Raw genomic sequence first — 25,351 nt, forward strand, 5'->3', positions numbered from 1 at the left:
CTGTCAGACAGAAATTAGGCCTGCCTGTGGAGTGTGGAGGCATCTTTCTTTAGTAACCATTCCACTGGGGTGGGGGTTGCTCACTTTTGAATTTTTCATTCCTCTTGTGTTCCGTCATGTATTAATCATGCCTGCAGTCTGGCTGGCTGGAAAAAGTCAGAAACAGAAACGGAAAGTAGCTGTGCCTCAAGTCATGCCGCTTTGTACCCTGAGTTAACTCTACCTGCTGTGCAAGCCTGTACCTGTGTCTTCAGTGGTTTCACCAAGGATTCCTCTTTTGCTGAAGTTCTTCTGAAATTCTTCTACCGGGATTCTGCTTCTGCTAGAGTTCCTCCGTTTTCTTTACACTGGGTTTCCTCCTTGGTACGGGTACTGAATTTCCTCCACTCCCATTCCTCTTTTACTGGAATTCTGCATTCTCTCCAGTAGGGATTCCTCTTTGCTAGGGTTTGTCTGCATTCCTTCTCAGGGATTCCTTTTTGTTGGGGATCTTCTACATTCTCTAGATTGGGATTCCTTTTCGGCAGGGGTTCGGATTTGCTGTGGTTCTTCATCATCTCCTACAGTGGGATTCCTCTTTTGCTGGGGTTCTTCTGCATTCTGTTGACCGGGATTCCTCTGTTGCATGGGTTCATCTTAATTCTCTCCACTGAGATTCCATATTTGCTGGGTTTTTTCGTCATTTCCTCTGACAGGATTCCTCTTTGGCTGGGGTTCTTCTGCATTCTCTCTACTGAGATTCCATATTTGTTGGGGTTTGTCATCATTTCCTCCAGCAGGATTTTTCTTTTTCTGGGGTTCTTCTGCATTCTCTCTACTGAGATTCCATATTTGTTGGGGTTCTTCATCATTTCCTCCAGCAGGATTCCTCTTTTTCTGGGGTTCTTGTGCATTCTCCCTACTGGGATTGCTCTTTTACTGGTCTTCTTCATCATTTCCTCAAGTAGGATTCCTCTGTTAGGGTTCTTTTGCATTCTGTACACTTGGATTCCTTGAACATCTGAGTTATTAGTGAACATTCTTATACAAGAGAGCTGTTGACATCTCAGTTCTGATTGGCCGGTCAGTGTTGCTTAACTTTCTGTATCATTGGTTCTGACGGCAAGAAAGATAACACCTATACTAACTCATTTCGCCAAATTACACAGGGATTTGTTTTGTTTATTATGGGTAGTCCCCACAATCTAAGGCTAATAATAAGAGGATTAAAAACATGCTGGTGTTTGACCGATGTTTTACATTTAATTGTTGATTGGTTGAGCTTTTCTGTGAACTTTTAAGGAAGGAATTAAACAGTTTAGGACATGCTGTTGTTGGAAAATGCTGTACTTTGAGGCAGCTACAGTATCTCGGCAGTAACTCGCATCAGGTCACTTAAGTATGTTATTTCTTTGTTATATAGTAGGTGTTTGCAACACCTGCCTACATTTGCTGTCTTCTTTCTGAGGGTTATACAGCCACATAATCAGCATAACGGTTATTTAGATTGTGAACTATGCACGAGGCGTCTCTACAATTTACTAATGAAAAAACAGAATAGTCAGGCATTATTTTTCTAGAACAGCCCACCCTGTTCTGTTTTATTCCTTACATATAAAATATAAGAGTCTATCATGTACATTATGCAAATACAGGCCACTCAGTACCAGTTAGCCAGGGGAAGTAGGGATTGTGTGTAGTGTTGGAGGCATTTCTAATTTGCATATTCATAGAATTTGGATTTTTTTTTTTTTTTTCTTCACAAGGATAAGTGTGGGCGCTTGTTCTGCCATGTTTTGTGGAACTGCCATGTCAAACCATGTATGAATTAATATAGAGGGGAAAAATGGTTTGGAACAAATTTTGGTTTGACTTGTGTGACTAAGTAGAAGCCAGATGGCTGTGTATTTGTGTGTCTGTAAGGTTTAGCAGCTCAGACCACTTGTAGGACTGAGCTTAGCACTCTCTTACTCACCCCCCCCCTCCATTCACTAAATAAATAATGTTGCTTTGACACTGCTGGGCCTCTTCCACAACCCACTGCTTAATATATCCAGAATTACATGAAAAGCAAAGTGAAGGTATCCGAATGTCCGTGTTTTCTCTCCACGAGAATGGACGAGGACACCTGGGCCACATGGATCACCTGTCCTCGGTGTGGATGTGAATGGATTGTGTAGGAGAATCAGGGTGGAAGGTCTTTTCCTCCCCCTCAGAGCGTCCGACTCTAGAGCTGGATACGAGCTCCGTGCCTGGAATGGCTGACGTCGGTGCACAGACACTTTTGCCCTCTTCTAACCTGCTGTACGTTCGAGACACACACACACACACACACCCCCTCTCTGTGTGAACTATAATTGGTGCTCTTTTCAGGCTTTTTGCTGAAGTCAAATGCCTGCCTGTCTTTGTAAAGCTCGTGCTTCTGGGCTCATCTCTCAGTGTGTAGGTGTGAGGAGCAGCCAGATCATTGTGTCAGGGTTTTCACCTTCTTTTTTCTTTTCTTTTCTTTTTTTTTTCTGAGCTACTCAGTAATGTGAAGTCAGTGTTTTTTTGAGTTTGTGCCTAAAGTCTACGTTTTTTGTGGTAGCATGTAGTTTTTATGTTCCTTTTTTTTTTTTTTTTTGCCCAATTCTGATGGGTCAGAGGTCTGCGTATTCACTTTCTACAGCAGAGGGTCATTCCAGCTGCAGGACAAATCACAGGTTTTTTTTATTATGTACTGTGATATCATTTCTGTGGTGATTGTTTAGCCAGGAAGACAATACGATGTTTATTTAGTGCTTTAGAAGCAGTCTCCAGTGTCTGTGCTTTCTAACAGTCAGAGGTAAAGCTGTAATGTTTACTTTTCCCAACATGGTGGAGAGCTTTGCAGTTTGAGGCGTCTCAATAACACGGCATGGTTTTCTTTTTAACTTTAAGGAAAGAGATAAGAAAAGAGAGTGTGATTGTCTACAGTGATAACAGGAACTAAGTTAATAACTAAGACGACATAAAGTACAACTAAATATGGCTGAAAAATATGAGATCTAATTTTTTTTAATAATAATCACATTTTTCCACATTTATGCTTTAGGACTGATGAAACACTTTGTGATGGGCTTTTCTCAGAAAAACTACTTCTGAGTGCTTACTGTAACTCTGCTTTCTGCCAGGCCGCATTAAAACATCCTGTTGTTGATTAGAGAAAGACAGATTTGCTTGTTTATTATGCTGGCTATAATGTCATAATGTATTTTTTTTTCCATTATTCATAACGGAAAATTAAAACAATAAATAAATAAAAATAAAAAGCAGATTTTATCCACCGGATGAAGCAGTTTATTTACATATTTATCTATATGCTTTTTTATTTTTATTTATTTAATAATTTTCTTATTATTATTTTCTTGTGGGAATATTTGAATGGAGGCGTGTGTGGATATTGGTAATCCCCTGTGTATTATTGTATTAGTGGTGTGAACAGAAATGCAAATTCTTTTCCAACAGGTTATTTTTCCGTAATGCCGTTTCCTTCTTAATGCCCTCCCATCTGAGTGTATGTATCTTTAAGCGTGTGTATTGCCCTCTCTCTCTCTCTCTCTCTCTCTCTCTCTTTCTCTCTCTCTTTCTCTCCGTGTTTCTCTCGGTGTGATGCTTCACACATCTGTACTCTGGCTGATCGTCAGTGTACCAGATCATTTCTGAACGCCTGTCTTCTCTCTCTCTCTCTCTCTCTCTCTCTCTCACACACACACAGATAGCCTTCCCAGTAAAGAGCAGCCTCTGGAGCTTCTCAAGCCATCTGGCCTCAACCACATTCCCTCTGGTAGGAACTGTTTTTTTTTCTTTCTAACGTGTTTATGCATGTACGTGAATCCGAGTTTGCTTCAGATTGGCGTGACAGTCGGCTGACTTCAGCCAGCTTATAGAACAGTAAATTATGCTGTTCTTATTAATGTTTATTTAGACCTCCGTATTGCTTTAAAGCAAAAGGTCTAAAATTGTAGTGCGAGAGTGAAAAGGACGATGTTTGCCAAATTCTCTGCAACAGCAAGAGGAAATAGTGGGGTTTTTTTTTTTGTGGCTAAAGCGTGAGAATTATTATTTTTATTCCAGCAGAGCCAAGCAAAAAGACTGCCGAGAATTTGACATGCACCGCCTATTTCACTCTGTGCTGGAGATATGTGCTGGGTGTTATTGGCTTGCCACAGAAAAGTGCTTAGTCCTTAAGTGGTTTCCTTCTGTGGCATGGACGTATGCTCGGATCCTCTGTCTCACCTACACATGTGCTGGGATGAGTAGAGAGCAACATACTGGCAGCTTCCGTTAGGAGGAAATGAGCAGCGACTGCTACATTTATAATAGTGTCATAATGTAATAAGCCTTCCTTCACAGGACATAACGCCTATAGCGCAGTGTAGTTGCTAGGGGGAAGAAAAAAAACAACAACATCCTCTGACAGCTGTGCTGCAGACATTTTTTGGTTTTTTTTTAAGTGTATTTATACAGTATTTTATATTTGCAGAGTCTCAAATCAACAGGTAGGACTAGGCCAGTGAGAGAGGTACTATATGGATTATAAGGATTTCTGATTTGGCCCAGTTTTGGCCAGGCTTGACCAGGCTTTAGGATAGGTTTCGTAGCGGATTTTGGGACTTGGAGAACCTTCTCTAAACCTGGATTTGGGTTTAGAGCAGGTTTGGGCTAGGTTCAGGCAGGATTTGGACTCAATGTTTTTGGGAAGGAATGGAGACTGTTTGGGTTTAGACTGGATAATATTCATGGCTCTGTTGGGTTTGGTCTAGTTTTAGGTTGGGTTCGGGCAGTGTTAAGATTCTGTCGGATTTGCTTTTGGTTGAGTTTGTGTTGGGTTTTATATTGGGTTTATGCAGGGTTTAGGCTGGGGTTAGTGTTAGAATTTGGATTTGGTCTGGATTTCAATTGTGTTTTAGCTTGGGTTTAGAGTGTGTTTGTACTGGGTTTTAGGTTGGGTATAGAATGGATTTGTTCTGGGTTTGGTCTGGGCTTAGACTGGGTTTGGTTTGTGTTTAGTACTGGGCTTTAGGTTGTGTTTGGACTGGGTTTTAGGTTGGGTTTAGTCTGTGTTTAGACTGGGTTTGGTCTGGGTTTAGAGTGTGTTTGTGTTGGGTTTGGTCTGGGCTTAGACTGGGTTTCAAGTTGGGTTTAGGGTGTGTTTGTACTGGGTTTAGTTTGTTTAGACTGGGTTTTAGGTTGAGTTTAGAGTGTGTTTGGTCTTGGCTTAGACTGGGTTTTAGGTTAGTGTGTGTTTAGAGTCTGTTTTAGTGTTTAGAGTGTGTTTGGTCTGGGTTTAGACTGGGTTTGGTCTGGGTTTAGAGTGTATTTGTACTGGGTTTGGTCTGGGTTTAGACTGGGTTTTAGTTTGGGTTTAAACTGGGTTTTAGTTTGTGCTTAGACTAGGTTTTAGGTTGGGTTTAGAGTTCATTTGTACTGGGTTTGGTCCGGGTTTAGACTGGGTTTTACGTTGCATTTTGACTGGGTTTTATGTTGGGTTTAGTGTCTATTTGTACTGGGTTTGGTCTGGGTTTAGACTGGGTTTAAAGTGTATTTGTACTGGGTTTGGTCTGGGTTTAGACTGGGTTTAAAGTGTATTTGTACTGGGTTTGGTCTGGGTTTAGACAGGGTTTAAAGTGTATTTGTACTGGGTTTGGTCTGGGTTTAGACTGGGTTTAAAGTGTATTTGTACTGGGTTTGGTCTAGGTTTAGACTGGGTTTAAAGTGTATTTGTACTGGGTTTGGTCTGTGTTTAGACTGGGTTTAAAGTGTATTTGTACTGGGTTTGGTCTGGGTTTAAAGTGTATTTGTACTGGGTTTGGTCTGGGTTTAGACTGGGTTTAAAGTGTATTTGTACTGGGTTTGGTCTGGGTTTAGACTGGGTTTAAAGTGTATTTGTACTGGGTTTGGTCTGGGTTTAGACTGGGTTTAAAGTGTATTTGTACTGGGTTTGGTCTGGGTTTAAAGTGTATTTGTACTGGGTTTGGTCTGGGTTTAGACTGGGTTTAAAGTGTATTTGTACTGGGTTTGGTCTAGGTTTAGACAGGGTTTAAAGTGTATTTGTACTGGGTTTGGTCTGGGTTTAGACTGGGTTTAAAGTGTATTTGTACTGGGTTTGGTCTAGGTTTAGACAGGGTTTAAAGTGTATTTGTACTGGGTTTGGTCTGGGTTTAGACTGGGTTTAAAGTGTATTTGTACTGGGTTTGGTCTGGGTTTAGACTGGGTTTAAAGTGTATTTGTACTGGGTTTGGTCTGGGTTTAGACTGGGTTTAAAGTGTATTTGTACTGGGTTTGGTCTGGGTTTAGACTGGGTTTAAAGTGTATTTGTACTGGGTTTGGTCTGGGTTTAGACTGGGTTTAAAGTGTATTTGTACTGGGTTTGGTCTGGGTTTAGACTGGGTTTAAAGTGTATTTGTACTGGGTTTGGTCTGGGTTTAGACTGGGTTTAAAGTGTATTTGTACTGGGTTTGGTCTAGGTTTAGACTGGGTTTGGGTGGGACCTAAAATGCATTTTCTTTAGACTATGACAGACTCACAAGTAGGAAACAGATGGTGCTGAAGGGTGATTTTGGCTGTGTGATCTCCTCGCCTGGACTCAAGCCCGCTACCAGCGGCCCCTTTATGTCTCCTTCCATTCCCTCCATTTCCTCTCTTTCTGTTTCTCTGTCTGTCTCCACTGTTTGCACTCTGTTTCTGGTTCCTCACTCAGCCAGATCGCGCACAGCTCGTTCATGCTCTTGTCCCTCAGCAGTAATCAGAACATTCAATACCACAGCACAATATCAAACCACCGCGTCCAGCGTCATCTATTATTCATCCTGGGTGAAACATGTAGCCATTCGATATCAATCTCAATAGGCTAGTCTTTACCGATTGTGAAAATAGTGTCCTATACACTATTGTGTGTGTGTGTGTTTGTGTTTGTGTGTGTGTGTTTGTGTATTTGTTAAGGATACCACTAAGTGGCATATATGAGTGATTTGTATTGAGTGCAGAAATAATGCATATCTCTCTCTCTCTCTCTCTCTCTCTCTGTCTGTGTGTGTGATGTCATTGGGCTATACTTGGCATGCCGCATGTCTTATTAATCTGAGGCAGGTTTCTCCAGGCTTCCTCAGTTTGTTTTTGTTAATACAAGTTTACTGTAGATATTTATGTAAACTTGGGTGTATTTACATAGTGATATGCGTGTGCGTGTGCATACGTGTGTATTCCATTGTCTTTCAGTGCAACCCAGTAAATCACCTGATAACTCGCAGGTATATTACTAGGATACCTTACACTACGCACGTCATACATGCGAACAGCTCGCAAAAGTCCGGGCGTGACAGCCATTTTTGTGCTCTCATTGTGTGGGAGCGCCATTAAATATTCACAGGATCACTTGGCATAATGCTGAGCGGGGTGAGCCACTCTGTTACTGTTACCAAAACAAACACAGCTCACTCAACAACGGAGACACTGAGCCGTTTGGGATCAGCGATAATAAAAGGTACGGCGATGTGAGAGGTTTGTTTGGAAAATAACACCATCTGAATTCAGGCTCCGAAATGGCAAGCCTACAGGCTTCTGTTGTGGTGTGCTGGCATTTTACGGCTAGGAAACCGTTTATAGTGGTTACAAGCTGATTTCTGTCTGTCTCGGTGCAGGGATTAACATAAAGCTGCAGTAAAATAAAGCATGCATAAAAATAAGGAACACTGGGAATAAATCACTGATATTGAATGTGTACTCCACATGCAGAGGCGAGGTGGAGGGAGTACTCTTCATTTAACTAGCTAATCGTGCATTATTACATTACTTTCAAGCTGCTAATAAGGACCTGTGTAGAGATCTGCATGACGAGAGAAGTAAATTTGCATGAAATTCCAATCCTGACGTACCAAGTTACTGTAAATATTTCAGTAGCAGTACTCATCAAGTTGTAATAGAAGTCTTTACGTTCCAGTAACTACGGACTAATATAGACACACAATAACTCAACATTCCAAGAACTGCCGATAATGACGACAGCAGTCACTCAGCCATGTCAGAGGAATGCTGCGAGTCTGCATTGTTATAATCACTCATTTCAGTCAAGATCTTCGAACCATTAACAGTAATATTTAATGGTGCACGATTATTTATTTTTTTTCTCGGCGTGTTTCTTTTCTCCGTTCTGTTTTGTAAAGTCCGAAATCCTACGCATAAAATCAACAGCCAAGAGCCGTCAAAGAAAGCAGGGGGGGAAAAAAAAGAAAAAGAAAAGCCGTCAGCCAAGTTTGCTCAGTGGTAATAGTTGTTGGGTTTCTGCTCGGCCCTAAATACAGCTTACACTGAGCCACAAACACACACACACACATGAAGCAGAGAGAGGTTGAGGGTTAAAGCAGCTGTTTTCATGATTTTACACTACTAGATGTATTACATGCACAAATAATGTGGAAAATGTGAAAGGTTTACATATTAGAGCAGCAGTTCATGCTTTTGTTTTTTTGGTGGTGGAAATCTAACCACAAATCACTGTTATTAAAGCTACTTTATTTATTATGGAATTTTTATAGTTATAAACTGAATGAATTTAATCCAACATGAAAAAAGGACTATAAATAACGTACAGTTTGTCAGCGGAGTGACGCGGTATAGGATGCTCTCTGCTTAAGAGTTAATCAGAGTTAAAGCTGTGGCTGTAAAAAGTACAAGAACACCTTTACTGTGGTATGAATCCATTCAGGTGTGTTATTCTTCAAACTCTCTAGATTTGTCTGCACTTCACCGTTTATGTTTCTTGCTCACGCTCTTATGCATTTTTAATGGCTCACTATTTTCTAATTCACGTGATCAGGCTTCCCGAATGTTTCTTCTGCCACAGCATCGTATCAGTGGCAAGGTCACAACACCGGTCTCGTGACAAACACTAGGCAGGAATTTATACGATTAGGCATTTTGAATAGCATGACGTAATCCTGCCCGTCTGTGGTCAGGCCGATTGGCTGGGGCCGCCCGCATTTGCATTCACCTCTCAGCTCATTTGCGTGAGCGCTGCTCGATTGACAGTTGATGGCGGTTGTGTGTCTTTGTGCTCGGCACTGATTGGCTGGAGGCTTTTTTCCTTCTCGGCGGCGTATTGTAGCGCCGTCGGTGCCGTTTCCTGTTGCGAGAGGAAATGAAAATGAAGGAGGATATAAAGACGGGCGTTTGTTAAACGCCCACGTGGAGGCACTGGAAAGCCGGCCTGTTCCGAATAGACATAACAGTAATACACCTGTCGCATGAGGAACACTGTTTACCTGATTGTTTGTTTGTTTGTTTGTTTCCAGTAGCAGGTTAACATTGGTGGAAAAGACTCACTGAAATAGCTCTGTGCATGTGTGTGTATGCTCTCGTGCGTGTGGGTGATGCATGTGGAGTGCTTGCCCTTTGAAGAGGAGGCTCTGACACCCTGATGAAGGCGATGAAGACAGATTTGCCTGCATGTTAACTAGGGCTAAGTACGAGGCTGGCTTATTCATTCAGAAGCACGCTATTCAACCTGCCAACGCCACAGAGTCGCGCGCTTCCACCGCGGGCCCGGGGATGTGGGTGGGTGCAGTACACCAGTTACATCTCAATCTAACACTCCCTCTGTTTCAGTCACTGCCAAGACATGACTCTTTTAAAGGCTTTCCTGCCCACACACACACACACACACACACACACACACACACACACACACACACACAGTGGTATTATGCTTAAAGGGGCATTTTGGTGATTTCAGAGGTTATCAGTGAGGTTATTATTTACATTAAGTTTTCTTTCACTAACATTATTTATTATTATCATATTTTATTTCATTGCATTAGTCTGCATGAACAACTTTTATACATAACTTTTGTTGTAAAGGTTAATGAAATACTTATTTAAACGACGTCTGTATGTCAGGGACACTGAAACACTTGAGTGTCTGCAGTTATAGGAAAATAATCAGTGTGTCCTGACATGCCGGGTCACTCTCCTCACCCCAAAGTTGAATTATTATTTTTTTTTTTCCAATAGCAATAATATCCCAAAGTCTTTTATTCCTTTCCTGTCATCGAATTAAAGCTTTTTATATATTTATAGTTCAGTTTCACTTTCAGTTGTATGGACCATCCATGAGGCGAGTTAGTTCCGTTACCACTTACATTATAGCACTCTTCTTTTATTACTGCACTCTCACAAGGCTCTTCAATTTCTAAAAAAAAATGTACCAAAAAAAAGTAAATCACAAACCTAAATTTTTGTAAGATAACATATTTAATACATAATTTATGATTCTAATAATAATCGTAATAATAACAATAATGATAGTAATAATAATAATGATAATAACAAATGTATTATTATTATTATTATTATTCAGTTGTATTTGTAGTTGTAGAGAAATATATAAATTCAGCATTTAAATGATAAAATTTATATTTATCCCTAATGATCAAGCCAAAGGTGAGGTGATGGCAGTGAGCAAAAACTCCCTGAGGTGATATCAGGAAGAAACCTTGAGAAGAACCAGAGCCCATGCTCATATGTATAATGTGATTATGCAGATCTTAATGATTTCACTGATTTGTTTTTACTGTATTAAAATAAAAGGATGAAACAACACAAGGAACCTTGTAAACCGCATGTTTTCTGTACCTCTCGGCTTGCGTCAACTCTTCTCCTCTCACCTCTCTTCATCACTCATCACTACTCATGCCAGTCCTCACCTCTGGACATGCACAAACACGTGTCTGTCTTTTATACGAGCTTCCCGGGAACAAACTCTAGCCAGTCTCCGCATACTTATCTGTATAGAGCGGATGTTTCTTTTTTGTTTTCTGTGAAGCACACGGCACTTCCAGCTAAGATTAGTCCTGGCAGACTTTCAGTTGCAGCCTGATCGCGTATAAAGGACATGTAGGGTGTCGTAAAAAAAATAATGAATATTAACCAAATCGTGGCAAAGAGAAATACTGTGTAGTGAGTTGTTGGGTGTGTGAGGCTGGTCTGAAGGAGACTGGAAGAAGCACGAAACACAGGCATTGATTTGGAAGCAGTACTAGGAGCTCGCAGTGGAAAAACAAGAGTATTGACAGGCAAAGAAATGACTTAGCTCTCACTTTACACACACACACACACCCACACACAGGTTTTCACCCATGTGGTATTACTTATGAAAGCAGCGAAGGTCTTGACCCTCGCTAATTTTACACACGTCTCTTAGTGGAATATATTTCCTTATTGAACCGTTATGACAGCGTAGTCCACTGACCTCTGATGTACAGGAACTTTGAAACGATCCCTTTTCCAGGAAATGGGAAGTACGCTGCTCGGATAGTTAATGATTCCTGCCAGGCGAGTCATTACAGAATAAGCCTTTTCTTAACAAGTCAGGTCATGTGTTGGGCTTGGACTTGGTTTTGCTTGGACTTGGTTTGTTTTGTGTAGCTGGAATCATGGTTAAAATATTCAGCTGTTATGAAGCCTGATGCTTCTGTGTGTGTGTGTGTGTGTAAGCGTGTGTATGTAAGCATGTGTGTGTGTGAATGTTTGTGGGCATGTGTGAGCGTGTGTGTGTGTGTGTGCTGAGCCATGCTGTGTTTCCGGGCAGTGCTTCATGTTTAGTGCTAGGTGACATGCTGCTCTCTGTCTTACTGAGAGACACAGAGAGCTGTCATGGGTCACCTTGCATACTCAGTAGGGGATGGAGTGGGTGTGTTGGGGATGTAACAGTCAGGCACTATGCCCTTGTTTCACTTTTGCCATACCGTTGCCCTGTTGCACCCCCCTCTCCTTCTCTCTCTCTCTCTCTCTCTCTCTCCTCTTGGATAGACTGATCAGGCTGGATGTTGGCCAGTCTAGTGCAGCAGCTTGTTCCTCACTCACAGCAAAAGCAGTGCGCTTCATCTCTTTTATCCTGACACAATATTTAAAATAAATGCAGCTTTTATTACTCACCATAAAATCCGGATTTCATAGGAGCGTGTTAGAGCGAGCCGTATGGCAGTCCACAGCGGAGAACACTTTAATAAAAGCGATATTTAATATCAGAAGAAATTAAAGTTAAGTGAAGTTCAACATAATCAAGATGAATTCAGACGGTTCACACAGCTAAGAGCTGTTCAGTTTGGCCTTCATCGCAGCAGAGTGTTTATTACGTAAGGAATAAAACGTGGTCAGGTGTGCTGCTATATGGAAATAGTCTCTGATACACCGGTGCAGTACAACACCTCAAAGGCGATGGGTTTCATATAGCACCACATCCCAAAGTATATAATCAGAACAGATTGCCAACAATTATAGTTTGTAATTAAATAAAGAACATGTCATGTTTGCCTCTTTTTGCTTATGTTGAACATTGTAGAAAAGTTAGCTCCATGACTCTTTCCCTTGCCAGACCCTTGCTGAATTTAATGCCATAAGAAAATAACGCTGCTTGTAATGTTCCAGAAAACCCAGAAAGCACAAAATCTCCTGAAGACTTGATCCTTCCATGAAAATAAACATTTACTTGGCACCATCTCAATGATTCTTAGATTATTAGACCATCTGCATGAGCTTTTATTATAGAAACGGTAAAGTATGAGTTATAGAATGAGTGCATTAATATAACCCTGTGATTTATCTTCGCATTCGAGACGCTGCTACAGAGAATTAATCTGCAGAGAATTAATGAGTGACTGAGGTATTCCTTTCTTTCTTTCTTTCTTTCTTTCTTTCTTTCTTTCTTTCTTTCTTTCTTTCTTTCTTTCTTTCTTTCTTTCTTTCTTTCTTTCTTTCTTTCTTTCTTTCTTTCTTTCTTTCTTTCTTTCTTTCTTTCTTTCTGTCTTTCTTTCTGTCTTTCTTTCTGTCTTTCTTTCTTTCTGTCTTTCTTTCTGTCTTTCTGTCTTTCTATCTGCAATTATTTAATTATTTTGGTAATGAGAAGTCACCCGAATACTGTACATGTGTTTTTGGGAGACGGTTGCTGGCTGCCACCGATGCCAGTCCTCACAGATGGTCTCTGAGCATCCTGTATTGGCCACTGAAAGTGGCGCCCTGTCCGCCGCCTTGGCACTGGCCCTCAGCCTGGTGCTGCCAAGTGGTGAAGGCAGGAGCTGTGAGACAGCTGCCTCGGTTCTGCTGGACCAGAACACGTCTCTCTCTGTCTTTATCTCTATTTATCTCTGACTCACTCACTTGCACGTGTATGTGTCTTAGGCTGGATTTTTTTTACCCCCCAAAAAGTAGCCCTTGACCTCAGGGTAAAGTCATCTTCTGAACATTTTTGAGTGGGTGATTTTAGCTTTGTAGCGCATGACCTTTTAAGAATTAGCATGCACTGCTGGAATAAGGAAGAAAAGTTTCTCACTTCCGTCTGCAGTTTTGTTCGAGCCTGATGAAATGAATCTCCTTCATTGAGCTGCTAATTATTTTTTGTCCGCGTCAGAAAACTAGCTAGCTGGTTATAGCACTGTAGGTGTAGCGGACACTTGTTGTTGACGTTGACCGATTGATTTCTCCATGCTAGGGATGAATGGATTCTTCCTCCTTCAGACGACACAATAGCAAAAACAGTGCAGTTACACAAATAATCGATCATGTGTCGTGTCTTCAGCAATTTATTTTGTCTGGGAATCGGTGCTACATTAAAGGTTCTTTTGTACAGAGATTCGTGTTTTACTACAGTGTGTGTGTGCAAGCTCTGAAACAAACTTTTAATGCTAGCTCTACCCATAGCTGCAGGCTGCATTACTCCATGCTAGCTCTGGGCAATGTGACTGAATAATTGTGTTAAATTATTTTACACAGCACTGTTTTTGAGATATCATTTAATTTATTCAAAATGCTTTAGTTATTCATCTAGATAAGGGCATTTGCCAAATGTTGCCGATATAAATTTGGAATTTTGTCCCAAATGAGCAAGCCGAAGGTGATGGTGGTGAGGAAAAACTCGCTGAGAATGTTATGAGGAAGAAACCTTGAGAGGAACCAGATTCAAAAGGGAACACATCCTCATCTGGGAGATACCCGAGAGTGTGATTATAAAATAATTTTCCTTCTATAACTGTGTTGAACTTAGCAGCAGTTGACTGATAGAGATGAGTGAAAAATTGTTCTTGCTGTGCTACCATGATGATATCTAAGTGCTACCATCCACTGTGATCTCATGGATCTTTAGGCTGTCCATGTGGAGCTATCCTCAGCAGCAGTGAGCGGTTTCCAAGCAATGAAAACTTCAGAGGCAAGGCATCGGGGGTCGATCAGATGGGTCCGGAGAGCAGAAGGGGTCAGGAGTCACCTGTGTAGCTCTACAGAGAGGGAGAGTGTGAGAGGGAGAGTGTGAGAGGGGGAGTGTGAGAGGGGGAGTGTGAGAGGGGGAGTGGGAGAGGGGGAGTGTGAGAGGGGGAGTGTGAGTGGGGGAGTGTGAGAGGGAGAGTGTGAGAGGGAGAGTGTGAGAGGGAGAGTGTGAGAGGGAGAGTGTGAGAGGGGGAGTGTGAGAGGGGGAGTGTGAGAGGGGGAGTGTGAGAGGGAGAGTGTGAGAGGGAGAGTGTGAGAGGGAGAGTGTGAGAGGGAGAGTGTGAGAGGGGGAGTGTGAGAGGGGGAGTGTGAGAGGGGGAGTGTGAGAGGGGGAGTGTGAGAGGGGGAGTGTGAGAGGGGGAGTGTGAGAGGGGGAGTGTGAGAGGGGGAGTGAAACAGGGAGAGAGTGAGAGGGAGAGTGAAACAGGGAGAGTGAGAGGGGGAGTGAAACAGGGAGAGAGTGAGAGGGGGAGTGAGAGGGGGAGTGAAACAGGGAGAGAGTGAGAGGGGGAGTGAAACAGGGAGAGAGTGAGAGGGGGGGGGAGAGGGAGAGTGAAACAGGGAGAGAGAGAGAGAGAGAGAGACAGTGAGAGGGGGAGATGGAGATGGAGAGGGCGAGTGAGAGGGAGAGTGAAACGGAGAGAGTGAGGGGGAGATGGAGAGGGGGAGTGAGAGGGAGAGTGAAACAGGGAGAGAGAGAGAGAGAGACAGTGAGAGGGGGAGATGGAGAGGGGGAGTGAGAGGGAGAGTGAAACAGGGAGAGATTGAGGGGGAGATGGAGAGGGAGAGTGAAACAGGGAGAGAGAGAGAGAGAGAGAGAGTGAGAGGGAGAGTGAAACAGGGAGAGAGAGAGAGACAGTGAGAGGGGGAGATAGAGAGACAGAGTGAGAGGGAGAGTGAAACAGGGAGAGAGAGAGAGACAGTGAGAGGGGGAGATAGAGAGACAGAGTGAGAGGGAGAGTGAAACAGGGAGAGAGAGAGAGAGAGAGAGTGAGAGGGGGAGATAGAGAGGGAGAGTGAGAGTTGGAGAGTGAAACGGAGAGAGAGAGAGAGAGAGACAGAGAGTGAGAGTTGGAGAGAGGGAGAGAGGGAAAGAAAGAGATGTCTCGTAATGGCTAAAGGCTTTTTTAAGCATTTATGGTTTATTATTATTATTATTATTATTATTATTATTATTATTATTATTATTATTATTATTATTATTATTATTATTATACTCTGAGTGCAGGAAGCTGACCTGATGATAAAATCCTTTTTCCTCTTCTTGAGTGTACATTTTTTTAATTTAGGTGTCATTTTTTATACTAATACATCTTTATTAACCAATACTGATACTTTTTTTTTTCTTTCTTACTGTTTTCTTAACGACTCTGTTGTATTGCTGGAGGTTTGTGAACAACCCGATTTATCATGATACTTATCATTCTTCAAGGATCATGCATCATGCACTCTTTGACGGTTTGTAGCAAGCTTTGTGCTGATGCCAGTCTATTTAATTGTGGTGTTGCTTGTTCTGGAGTGCTTTGGGTAGCTTTGTTTTTGAGCTGTGAATTTTGCAAGCTGTGTTGTTGTACATGGATTGTTATCTACATTGATTTTTGATGATTTTTTTTTTTTTTTTGAAGTTGTCTCTTGAAGTAATTCTAGACTAGTAAAGCGATGTGCCCATGATATTTCATCTTTCCGATGAGCTCTTATCGGTTTCTACTCCACAGGCCGTATTTTACCCCGTGGGTGAATGTAACATTGACTGGCACGGCACCTCAAACACAGAAACCTACATTAGTTATATCCCGGTGTCATCGCTCCTTATTGCTTTGCATAACTTGCCAGCAGAAGATGGCTCTCTTAGCAGGATGGCTGTATCGAATCATTATCAGATATCAGTTACTACCCAGAGCTCTGATATGGTTATCATATCCGAAATGATGCAATTACACGGCTGTATCCTCTGAATAAGTGACTGAATAATAATCAGATTAAGTGAGTGATTGATTAATTAATTGATCAGTTGGTCATTTTATAGCAGCCATATTGCCTCAGTATGGCAGCTTTTGAGCAGCGCTGCCAATCCGATTTAGCTGTGAAAGCTCTGAGGCCAGCGATGCATAATGCACTCCAATTGCATTTTATTACACGATTGAGTCTAATCACAGAAGACAGGCCTGTGATTTTGCCGTAATGGTGCTGAGAGGCAGCCGGGCACAAGCCTCAGTCCTGCATGATCAATATGAAGGCGTGCAGTTTCAGTGCTGCGCTGTGTTACCACACTCGCACACTGCAAGACATTCTGTGCTGTGTGTGTGTGTGTGTGTGTGTGGTTTCAGGACTGTCATTCCATCCATGATATAGCTTGGCGTTTCAGGATGTCTGAGCTTCAGTGTGTAGGGATTCTGGTGTGATATGTGTAACAGGTTTATTACCTGGTGATGCGTCTTCTAAAGTGTGAGAGATGGATTAAACAGCTTAACTAGTGAGACCTGATAAAGCTGTAACTAGTTACAAATTACACACACTACACCAGTTTAGTCCCGGATCCGGTGTCCCTGTCCCGGTCTAATTTTTTTATTAGTGTGTTAAAAATTCTGGGAGTGAATTTTGAAGTAGCAACAGTTATTAAGAGTCAGAGAGGAAACCTGGGAGTACAATATTACAAGAGGAAGTTACCTGAATTTGGGGTGTAAACCTCCACTTCTGTACAAAACAATGAGTATTCATAAGGCAACAAGTTTTGATATTTGACAACACCAAAAAATCTGATGCAGTAGATTTTGTAGTTTCTGAGTGAGATGTTGGGTACACAGTGGCTTAGTGGTTAGCATCTTTGCCTCGCACCTCTGACGTTAGGGGTTCGAATCTCATCCCCCACCCTCCGTGTGTAACTTTCTCCTCGTTCAACGGAGGTTTCCTCTGGGTTCTCCGCCTTCCTCCCATAGACATGTATTGTAGGCATCTCTAAATTGTTCGGTGTGTGTGAAGGGACGGTACCCTGTCCCAAAGCTTGTGCCTCGAGTCCACTGGGATAGACTCCAGGCTCCCAGTGACCCTGTGCAGGATAAATGGTATAGAAGATTGATGGACGGATGATTGATTAATATATGATCAGCTTTCTTCATTATTGAGGACCGCCTTTTCTTATGATAAACAAATTATTATCCGGATTATGGGATTGAAACCCAGTGCAATCCGGCCCAGTATCACAGAATCAGCAAAAAGCTGCAGTTCTTTGCACTAGACTTCCAGATCTCTATGCAGAACACACAGTCCTGCTTCCCATGACTCCCCCCCCAAAAAAAAACCCTCCTCCACATTTTTCTCTTTTATTCTTGTTTCTGTACAACAGCCACAAAACCTATAGTTGTTCATCATGTGGCTTTCAACCCAGGACATACCCAGACCATGTAACCGACAGCAGCTTGATGTCTGGTTTTATTCATGATTTTTTCTTCTTTCCCCCTTAACGCTTGAAATCATTCATCTGCGAGTCAGCCTTGCTTTTGTCTTCCATCTGGGTGGCTAACATTTTAATCTACTTCAGCTACTTTGTTGAGGCTCACTCCAAGCCATTTCTCCCTCTCTCCTTTTTATAGCCTGCTGAATTTTGTATGTGAGGAGCCTCTTCTGCTGGAGGAGGGTTAGAAGAAAAGGCCATGACCCCTTTTATCTTCCTCACACTCTCTGGAGTGGGAGAGGAATCAAATACGGATCCTTATTCCTTAACTTTATTTCCTCCTCGGGTTACTTTTCCTCGGGTTCTAAGCGACAAGCGTAGATGAGGCCACGCTAAGAATAGACGAGAGAGATCGTTCTCGTTTGTTTTAATTTTCTCCCTGTCACTCTGTGTAATAAAAGCGTGTTAGAGGTCGTAACGCTGAGCTCTGAATATACAAACTTTTTTTGTCTGCGTTTGTCACAATGATTTATGCCTATTAACGTGGCAAAGAAAGAAAAAGATTTGGTTGTTGCTGTTGTCTGATAAAACTTTAAAAAGCCATTCAGCCACATCCAGTTCTTCGCACATGCATTATTGATGTCATCTACAGGGACATGAGCTAATATGACTGCTTGGTGTTGTTTCAGTGGGTGGAGCGAGCGTTCAGTAGGTCACTGTAGTGCAGGGACGAGCAATCCACACTGGATGCTGAATGCACAATCCACCAGACTAATGGACCACAGCCACATTGTGCTGAGAAGGAGATGCTGAGGAAGAGTGTGATGGATGTCGAAACATGAGCTCCCTGGCATAAATACATTACTGCAAATACGTTCAGGATTCTCTTCACACAGGTAGCATACAGGTTTGAGGCTGTTGAGCTCGTGTTAAAGGAATACACCTATCATTATTTATCTCTGTATCTCAAATGACCAGCAGGTCCCGCATTGTGGACAGACACGCCCATCAAGCGGCTTGGAGCAGAGGGAGGTATTCACATTTAGCCTTACAGTTTTCCCAAACAGAAATGCATTCTGAAATTTGTGTATATCCTTGTGTATGTGTGTAAAATTGTTATTCTGTGCATTTGGTACACGAGGTACGAGAAAGTTACATGTTCATGGCAGCAGAGATATGACTATGAGGAAGAGCGTTGCAAAATCCAGCGTACGTCTCATAGGCTTAAGCAATCAGACACAAAAAGTATGAGAACTACATGAGTAAGAAACCTGACTGCATATTTAATAACGAATTTCTAGACAATAATGCTTAGTGACTAACCTTTATACCATAACAACTCTAGTGTGTGACCAGACATGTGGTTTGGACTTGACAGATGCTCACGCTCATGACACATCTGGTGCAAATTCTACCATACACTACCGTTGAAAGTAAATGGAGGTTATTATGGAAACGAGTATTCCTCTAAGCCTCATACCACTCTTGGAGCATGTGTCTGGCTGCCGAAAAATTCCACAGCGACACAAGCATGATGGAAGACGAGGTAGCTGAGTGTTGGGGTGATATAATTAGACAACCCTGTTAAATGAGCAGCCCTGTTAAACTGAGAAAAGCTGCTCCAAACCTTGTTTTTCCACAAATGTGATAATTGCGGCTCTTGAGGGAGTGTTGAGTCTGGAGCTGGCCCAAATCCCCGAAGTTGGTCCTGTTCAACGCAGGAATTGCTCATGACTCCTCCTCGGATATACGCCTCACGAGCTCCCCGGTTGTTTGGACCCAGATCTTGAAAAGGAGAGAGGAGGAAGAAATTTTTTGTAAGCAACTGAATCATTTCAGAATTGAAGCATGTTTCAGATCGGACAGAGTTTATTCCCCACCCAGAATTTCACCAGTTGACCTGCTCATATTGTTCTCAGCTGGGAAAGGGCAAACGTTGAAGTGTTGAAGTATTAATCGCATCACACGGCACTGTATCTAGCTGCTAGTGCATTTCTCACCATGTTCCACTTTATTAGAACGAAATGCTGCTATATCTGTCTGAGGCACACTACTCCAGTGCCTGCTCTTATATTCAGAAATAGAGAGAGAGAGAGAGAGAGACGGCAGGAATCCATCAAGAGCGGTAATTAATAATGAATGATACAGCGTTTCTCACATTGGTGTTCGGCTGTGTCCTAAGGGAGAGAATTTCTGAGGGTTGTTGCATATCTGTCATTCTGTCTCTTCATTCCGCTTCGGCTTTTGGGAAATCTTCTTTCATTCCTCTCGGCACTGACTTCACCCTTTCCTCTCCTTTACTCTGTCTATACATCTCCATTGAGCTGTCCATTTCCTCCTTTAGCTTTGAATAGCTTTCCATAAATTCTATTTGTTCAAGTATACAAGAGCGCCCAAGCCCGCAGGACTGCGGATCCGTGGAGCTTTCCGAGCCGTCATCACACGGGAGTTTCATGGAACTGGAGCTCCATTTACATGTGCTCTCCTTTTGGCGCAGCGCTAAAGGAAAAAAATGCAAGCCGGACACGGAGGAAAACTCCCTTCTTCTGACGTTCCTCTCTGGCAGGTCGGATTGAAATGAGTGTTGTGTGTACATGCTTGTGCGTTTTTACGTATGCGAGTGCATTATCAGAGGGATCACTGGGTGTGTGCATGCATGTGGATGTTATCTGCAACATAGCTGTGTGTGTAACGTCAGAAGTAGATAAGGGTAGGCCTCCTTTTTTTCTTTTTTTAAACTGTCAGTTTTAAAGGACGCACAGCTGCCTTCATAGCGTAAAAAGCCACCTGAAAGTTCAGCTCGGTTCACTCTGTGAAGAACGAGCGGAGAGCTTCGTCTTCTGCAGTGGAGCTGAACTGTTTGCCTGCTGACCTGACCTGACCAGCCTTGCTAGTAAAATGTTTAAGATAAGCCAGTTTGAAGGGACAGATTAAAACCTTTGAGGTACTAAGCGCACGCATGGCTATCCAACCCCCCCCCCATCCCTTTGTCCACCTTTGCTGTCTTGAGCCCAGTGAATTATTAGGATTTCCTATTTAAATGCTTTGAGATTTTAATGCACACATGAACTGTAGTGCCACAGACTTTAGCAGTCGTGTCATAGGATGCGTTCATATCTATAACATGCGTGTAACGTTTGCTTTCTTGAGGAAATATAAATAAATCATGAAGTAACTGATAATAGATGCATTTCTTTTGCTCATTTTCCCCTGATATTTAGCTAGTGCTTAATATCCACCTACTGCTGAGTCTGTATGACTTGCAGCCTGGGGAAACCCTTCACATGGTGAAATATTGATAATTTACCACTATATATAGGCTTAAATCAACAACAACTGCCAGCTCTGCTGAACTCGAATGCTATATACTGACTTCAGATCGTTTTTCAGACCCATTTTCATTTTGCACGCTGGACCTGATATCAACCTACACACTACACAACCTGTAATGACTTAACAAAAAAGCCAAACGTGAACCCTAACATTATACGTTTATTATCTTTTTATTAATTTGTTTATTTATCTGTTAATTTATATGAAAATATTGAAAAATTCTATGGCTTTTCCATAACTGCCAGATTACTTTCCTCACTACATAGAGCTTTCTTAAAAAAAAATCCAATTTTTATTTTATTTTGTTGAATTTTATTTTATATTCTTAACCATAGAACTTATAGTATGCAGTGATATTCCTTTATCGATCGTCCGCGTCATTAAAATAGAATACGAATAGAATTACAGAGAGAGAGAAAAATAGAATTTAACTGTAGGGGTAGGAAAGGGTCAAAATCTATAGAAAATATGAGAATAAAAATATACAAACGCATATGTAGTGCACTAAAAGTGACCAAAGTTCAGCATTTAGACAAAAGTATATTTCTAATACTCAGTTCATAATACTCGTAATACTGTATTAATCTTTATGGGTAGCAGAAAAAGTTCTGATTCATATCTTGTGTAGGTTTAGGACAGTTTGTATATGCTTGCTGTCTAGATGCTGCAGCTCTCGCTCTTCAGAGAGAAGCGTTTGTCATTGCTCCTGGGTGTTGACCATTGTAGGTTGCTGTACATCTCTGCGTGAAAGTGATCCGTGGGATATTTATTTCAGCGCAGTATTGCTCTCTCCCCGCTCCAACGTAGCCAAACACGCTGGCTATTGATTAGTCGTGCTGGAGTAAATGTGCCATTGATCTGCCACTTGGTTAAGTGCTGGCCCTAGCACCATGTCCCTTCTTTCTTCCTTTTCTCCTCGCTCTCTGCCACTCCCAGGAGACACGACCAAGCCTTCAGCCGTACCGCGTCTCCCTATACAGCACCTGTTCATCCAGCAAGATAGTTTTTTACACTCTCTTTAAGATGTTAAAAAGAAACAAAGAGCAAAGTATGTTCCCTACTCATGCATTTTGGGCTGAATGTGCAGAGTGTGCCTACTTGGTTGGCTCTGTTAAAGTGTGTATGTGTGTGTGTGCACATTTTGGACCGAAAGAGGGAATATTGCTTCTCCTGTTCCCACTGGTCCTGATGGCTTCATCCATCTCTAGTCTAATCACCTCATTTCTAATGCCGTTAAAATGTCTTCCCCAACCCCAACTCATTTCATCATGCACATTATTCAAGGGGACAGGCTTAATCACTGTTTTCCTTCCTATTCTGATGTTAGTAGAGAGTATTTCTCTTTCTCTCTCTCTCTCTCTCTCTCTCTCTCTCTCTCTCATATACACACAGTCTCTGTCACAGTCCTTTTTCTCTCTTTGTCCCTTTCCGAAGAAAAGCACATTTAAAGTCACCTAGATTTATTAGATGCATAGTAAGGCACGAGCCATTATTGAAAATATACATCCATCTACCTCTTTACTGTGCTGTTTATCTTCACAGACTGCTCGGTTTTTGTGAGAGCATGCTCGAAGACGTCACACGATCACGTTCTTTGCTGTAGCTGTTTACATTCACATCTGGCACTCTGGAGTTTATAGCAGAGCCGCGTAACCCGTTTTATAGAATTACATTCCCAGTAATTTGACCATGCAATAATGTTGAGAATAGAGTATATCAATAAGGCTGAACTTGCTCAGGAGGTTATAACTCGAGCGCTTCATTGTTCTTACTTTACACTTCAGTGAATCTTTGGGAGAATAAGAAGGACTTCTTCTGCTACAGCTCAACTCAAGTTTAACTTGTCCCATATATTATATAGCAACATGGAAAAGACTAATGATAAATTCAGATACCATGAAGATATTCTGTATATTTGAGTTTCAAGATGCTTTTTAATTTTGTTTTTATTTTATTTTTACATTTATTTATTTTATTTTTATTTTTATAGAGCACATATTTTAAGGAGGTACGTTGATCATTATCAGCAGTCCATAAATGAACAGCACGGGCTGGATCATTTGGGTTTTTTCAGATGGGAGCAGGAACTTATAGTCCTCGGGACGGCAGGAATAGCAGCGTGTGGGCCTTGAAATAGCAGGAACAGAACCTTGTGGGCTTTGGGATTGCAAGATTGATAAGATATGGCCTCAAGACCTCAGTAGAAGGGTCTTAGTAGTGAACTTCAGGATGGCAGGATTAGAAATCTGTTGGCTTCATTGATGACAGGAGTAGAAATTTGTTGGCTTAATGATGCCAAGAGTAGAAATTTGGTGGCTTCATGATAGGAGGAGCAGAAATTGTGGGCTTCAGGATGGCTGCAGTAGAAATTTGTGGGCTTCAGGATGGCTGCAGTAGAAATTTGTGGGCTTCAGGATGGCTGGAGTAGAAATTTGTTGGCTTCAGGATGGCTGGAGTAGAAATTTGTTGGTTTTATTGATAGCAGGAGCAGAAATTTGTTGGTTTTATTGATAGCAGGAGCAGAAATTTGTTTGCTTTATTGATGGCAGGAGCAGAAATTTCGTTGGATTCATTGATGGCAGGAGTAGAACATGGTAGGCCTCAGGACAGTAAAAGCAAAAACTTGCAAGCCTCCGCCCTGCAGGAGCAGAAACCCGTGGGCCTTGGTAAGGCAGGAGCAGAACGTTGTTTGTCTTTGGGTAACAGGAGCAGAAATTTGTTGGCTCTGGTTGGCAGGAACAGAAAGAGAAGTGAAAAGAGCTTCCATATGCATGATCTTTTAAGATGCTGTTTTAGGGTGCTGGTGAAATCTAACTTATAAAGCTGTGAGTTAAGGTTGTTAGATGAGATGTTTAAACAGTGAACTAACAAATACTTGAGAACAAGCTAAAGTCATGATGTTGCCTAATAGTGCGTCATTGCTTGACTGACTTTTGTAAACCTTTAGTAAATCTTTTGTAAAGTGCCTTCTATTTTTGGGTGCTGCTCAAAGGCCCTACTGCAGCGTGTACACCCATTAGTAATGAAAATGAGAGAGACGGTTGGACCTTCTGTGAATCTGGCGTGCGTTCCAGGAAACCAACAGCGGCGCGCATAAACACTCGGCATGCTCGCAACGGCTCTCTGATGTCACCAGCTGAGAGAGAGAGAGAGAGAGAGAGAGAGTGGGAGGAGGAGACGGAGGCAGCTAGAGACAGTGCCTGAGGGAGAGCAGAGCATGCTCATTGAGAGACTGCGAAGAGAAGAAACGTGAGAGAGAGAGAGAGAGACTCGGTTGTATTGCGCTTGCTGTGGACTGCACGTTCGAGCGTCCTGGGCGCGCGGCTTTACGCTCGGCTTGTAAAACGGCCGCTTCTTCACTCGGAACTGAAGAACTAATGGGTAAGAGCTTTTTGCTCCCTGCTTCGGAAAGCGTGTGTGTATGTTTTCATGCATGAATGAGTGAGTGGGCGGACACGCTCTAGACACGAACTGCGCGTTTATTGAATGGTGCTGATGTATGTTAAAGAGGCGTACGCTGCGTGTTTGTGTTCCCAGTGCATCCTTGAACGGGCTGCACACACAGGAGACTGACGAGAGCTTTATGTTCGGTCTCTTTTGAGGAGTGCTGTGTTGCATTGTTGTGTGTGTGTGTGTGTGCGTGTGTGTGTGTGAGAGAGAGAGGAAGAGAAGTATGCAGGCTGTGCACTGCAGTGAGTGTAATGTTGCTGAGGTATTCTGGTTGACTGGTTCAGTCATGCGGGGGCTCCATCCTTCATTCACTGAGAGCAAGAGCGGGATAGAGGAGGCGAACGAGGAAATGGGCTACATTAATATAAAGCAAAAGGACAGAAACGTAATGAGAAAATGAGCAGTGGGTAGACGGGCTACGCGGAGCCATGGTGAGAGGGTGCTAATCAGTCTCCAGGCTACGTTAGCCAAGCAGCGAGACTTTGCCGATACGATGAGCAGCGTAAGAGTTTCCGTCCAATAGCGGGAAACATTTCCTGTGTGAGCCAGTGTTTACATTCTGCATGTTATTTCAGGTCTGTTTACCGCAGGAGTTATGTGGAAGCTCCGTTGAAAAGCTTAATGATGCTGCAAAGAGTGTGGGCTTGATCAAAGGACAGGCGACGTGTAAGGAATAAAAGACTTCGGGGCGTGTGGTTACAGGAACATAATCAATGATGACTGACTGCTTTTCTCGAGCAACATCCTGAAGTGCTTCATTCCTCTGATACAATAGCAGTTTGCCAACACTAACAATTTTCTTTATTAATTAAAAAAAGCAACATACTTATGTCGGCTTCGAAACAAGTTCCTGTTTGAGTAGATGTAAACAGTCACCCTCAACCACTTCTCTCTTTTTCTTTTCTTTTTTGTTTCTATTTTTTT

General features: G+C 42.3%; 1 protein-coding gene across 3 annotated transcripts in view; it reads left to right on the forward strand.

Moving 5' to 3' along the window:
• hdac4 (histone deacetylase 4) overlaps positions 1 to 25,351 on the forward strand; it is a 170,106-nt gene that overhangs the window by 63,295 nt on the left and 81,460 nt on the right. The window contains exon 3 of one of the 3 annotated variants that reach the window (XM_058391174.1): positions 3,716 to 3,784. The exons of 1 other annotated variant lie outside the window; for it this stretch is intronic. In XM_058391174.1, coding sequence (XP_058247157.1) covers positions 3,716 to 3,784 — 69 coding nt within the window. Of the gene's footprint in view, positions 1 to 3,715; positions 3,785 to 24,174; positions 24,359 to 25,351 lie in introns of those variants that run through there. One more of the 3 variants, XM_058391177.1, reaches the window with a different exon arrangement.

Source organism: Hemibagrus wyckioides, linkage group LG06 (assembly GCF_019097595.1).
Source record: "Hemibagrus wyckioides isolate EC202008001 linkage group LG06, SWU_Hwy_1.0, whole genome shotgun sequence".
Lineage (NCBI taxonomy): Eukaryota > Metazoa > Chordata > Actinopteri > Siluriformes > Bagridae > Hemibagrus > Hemibagrus wyckioides.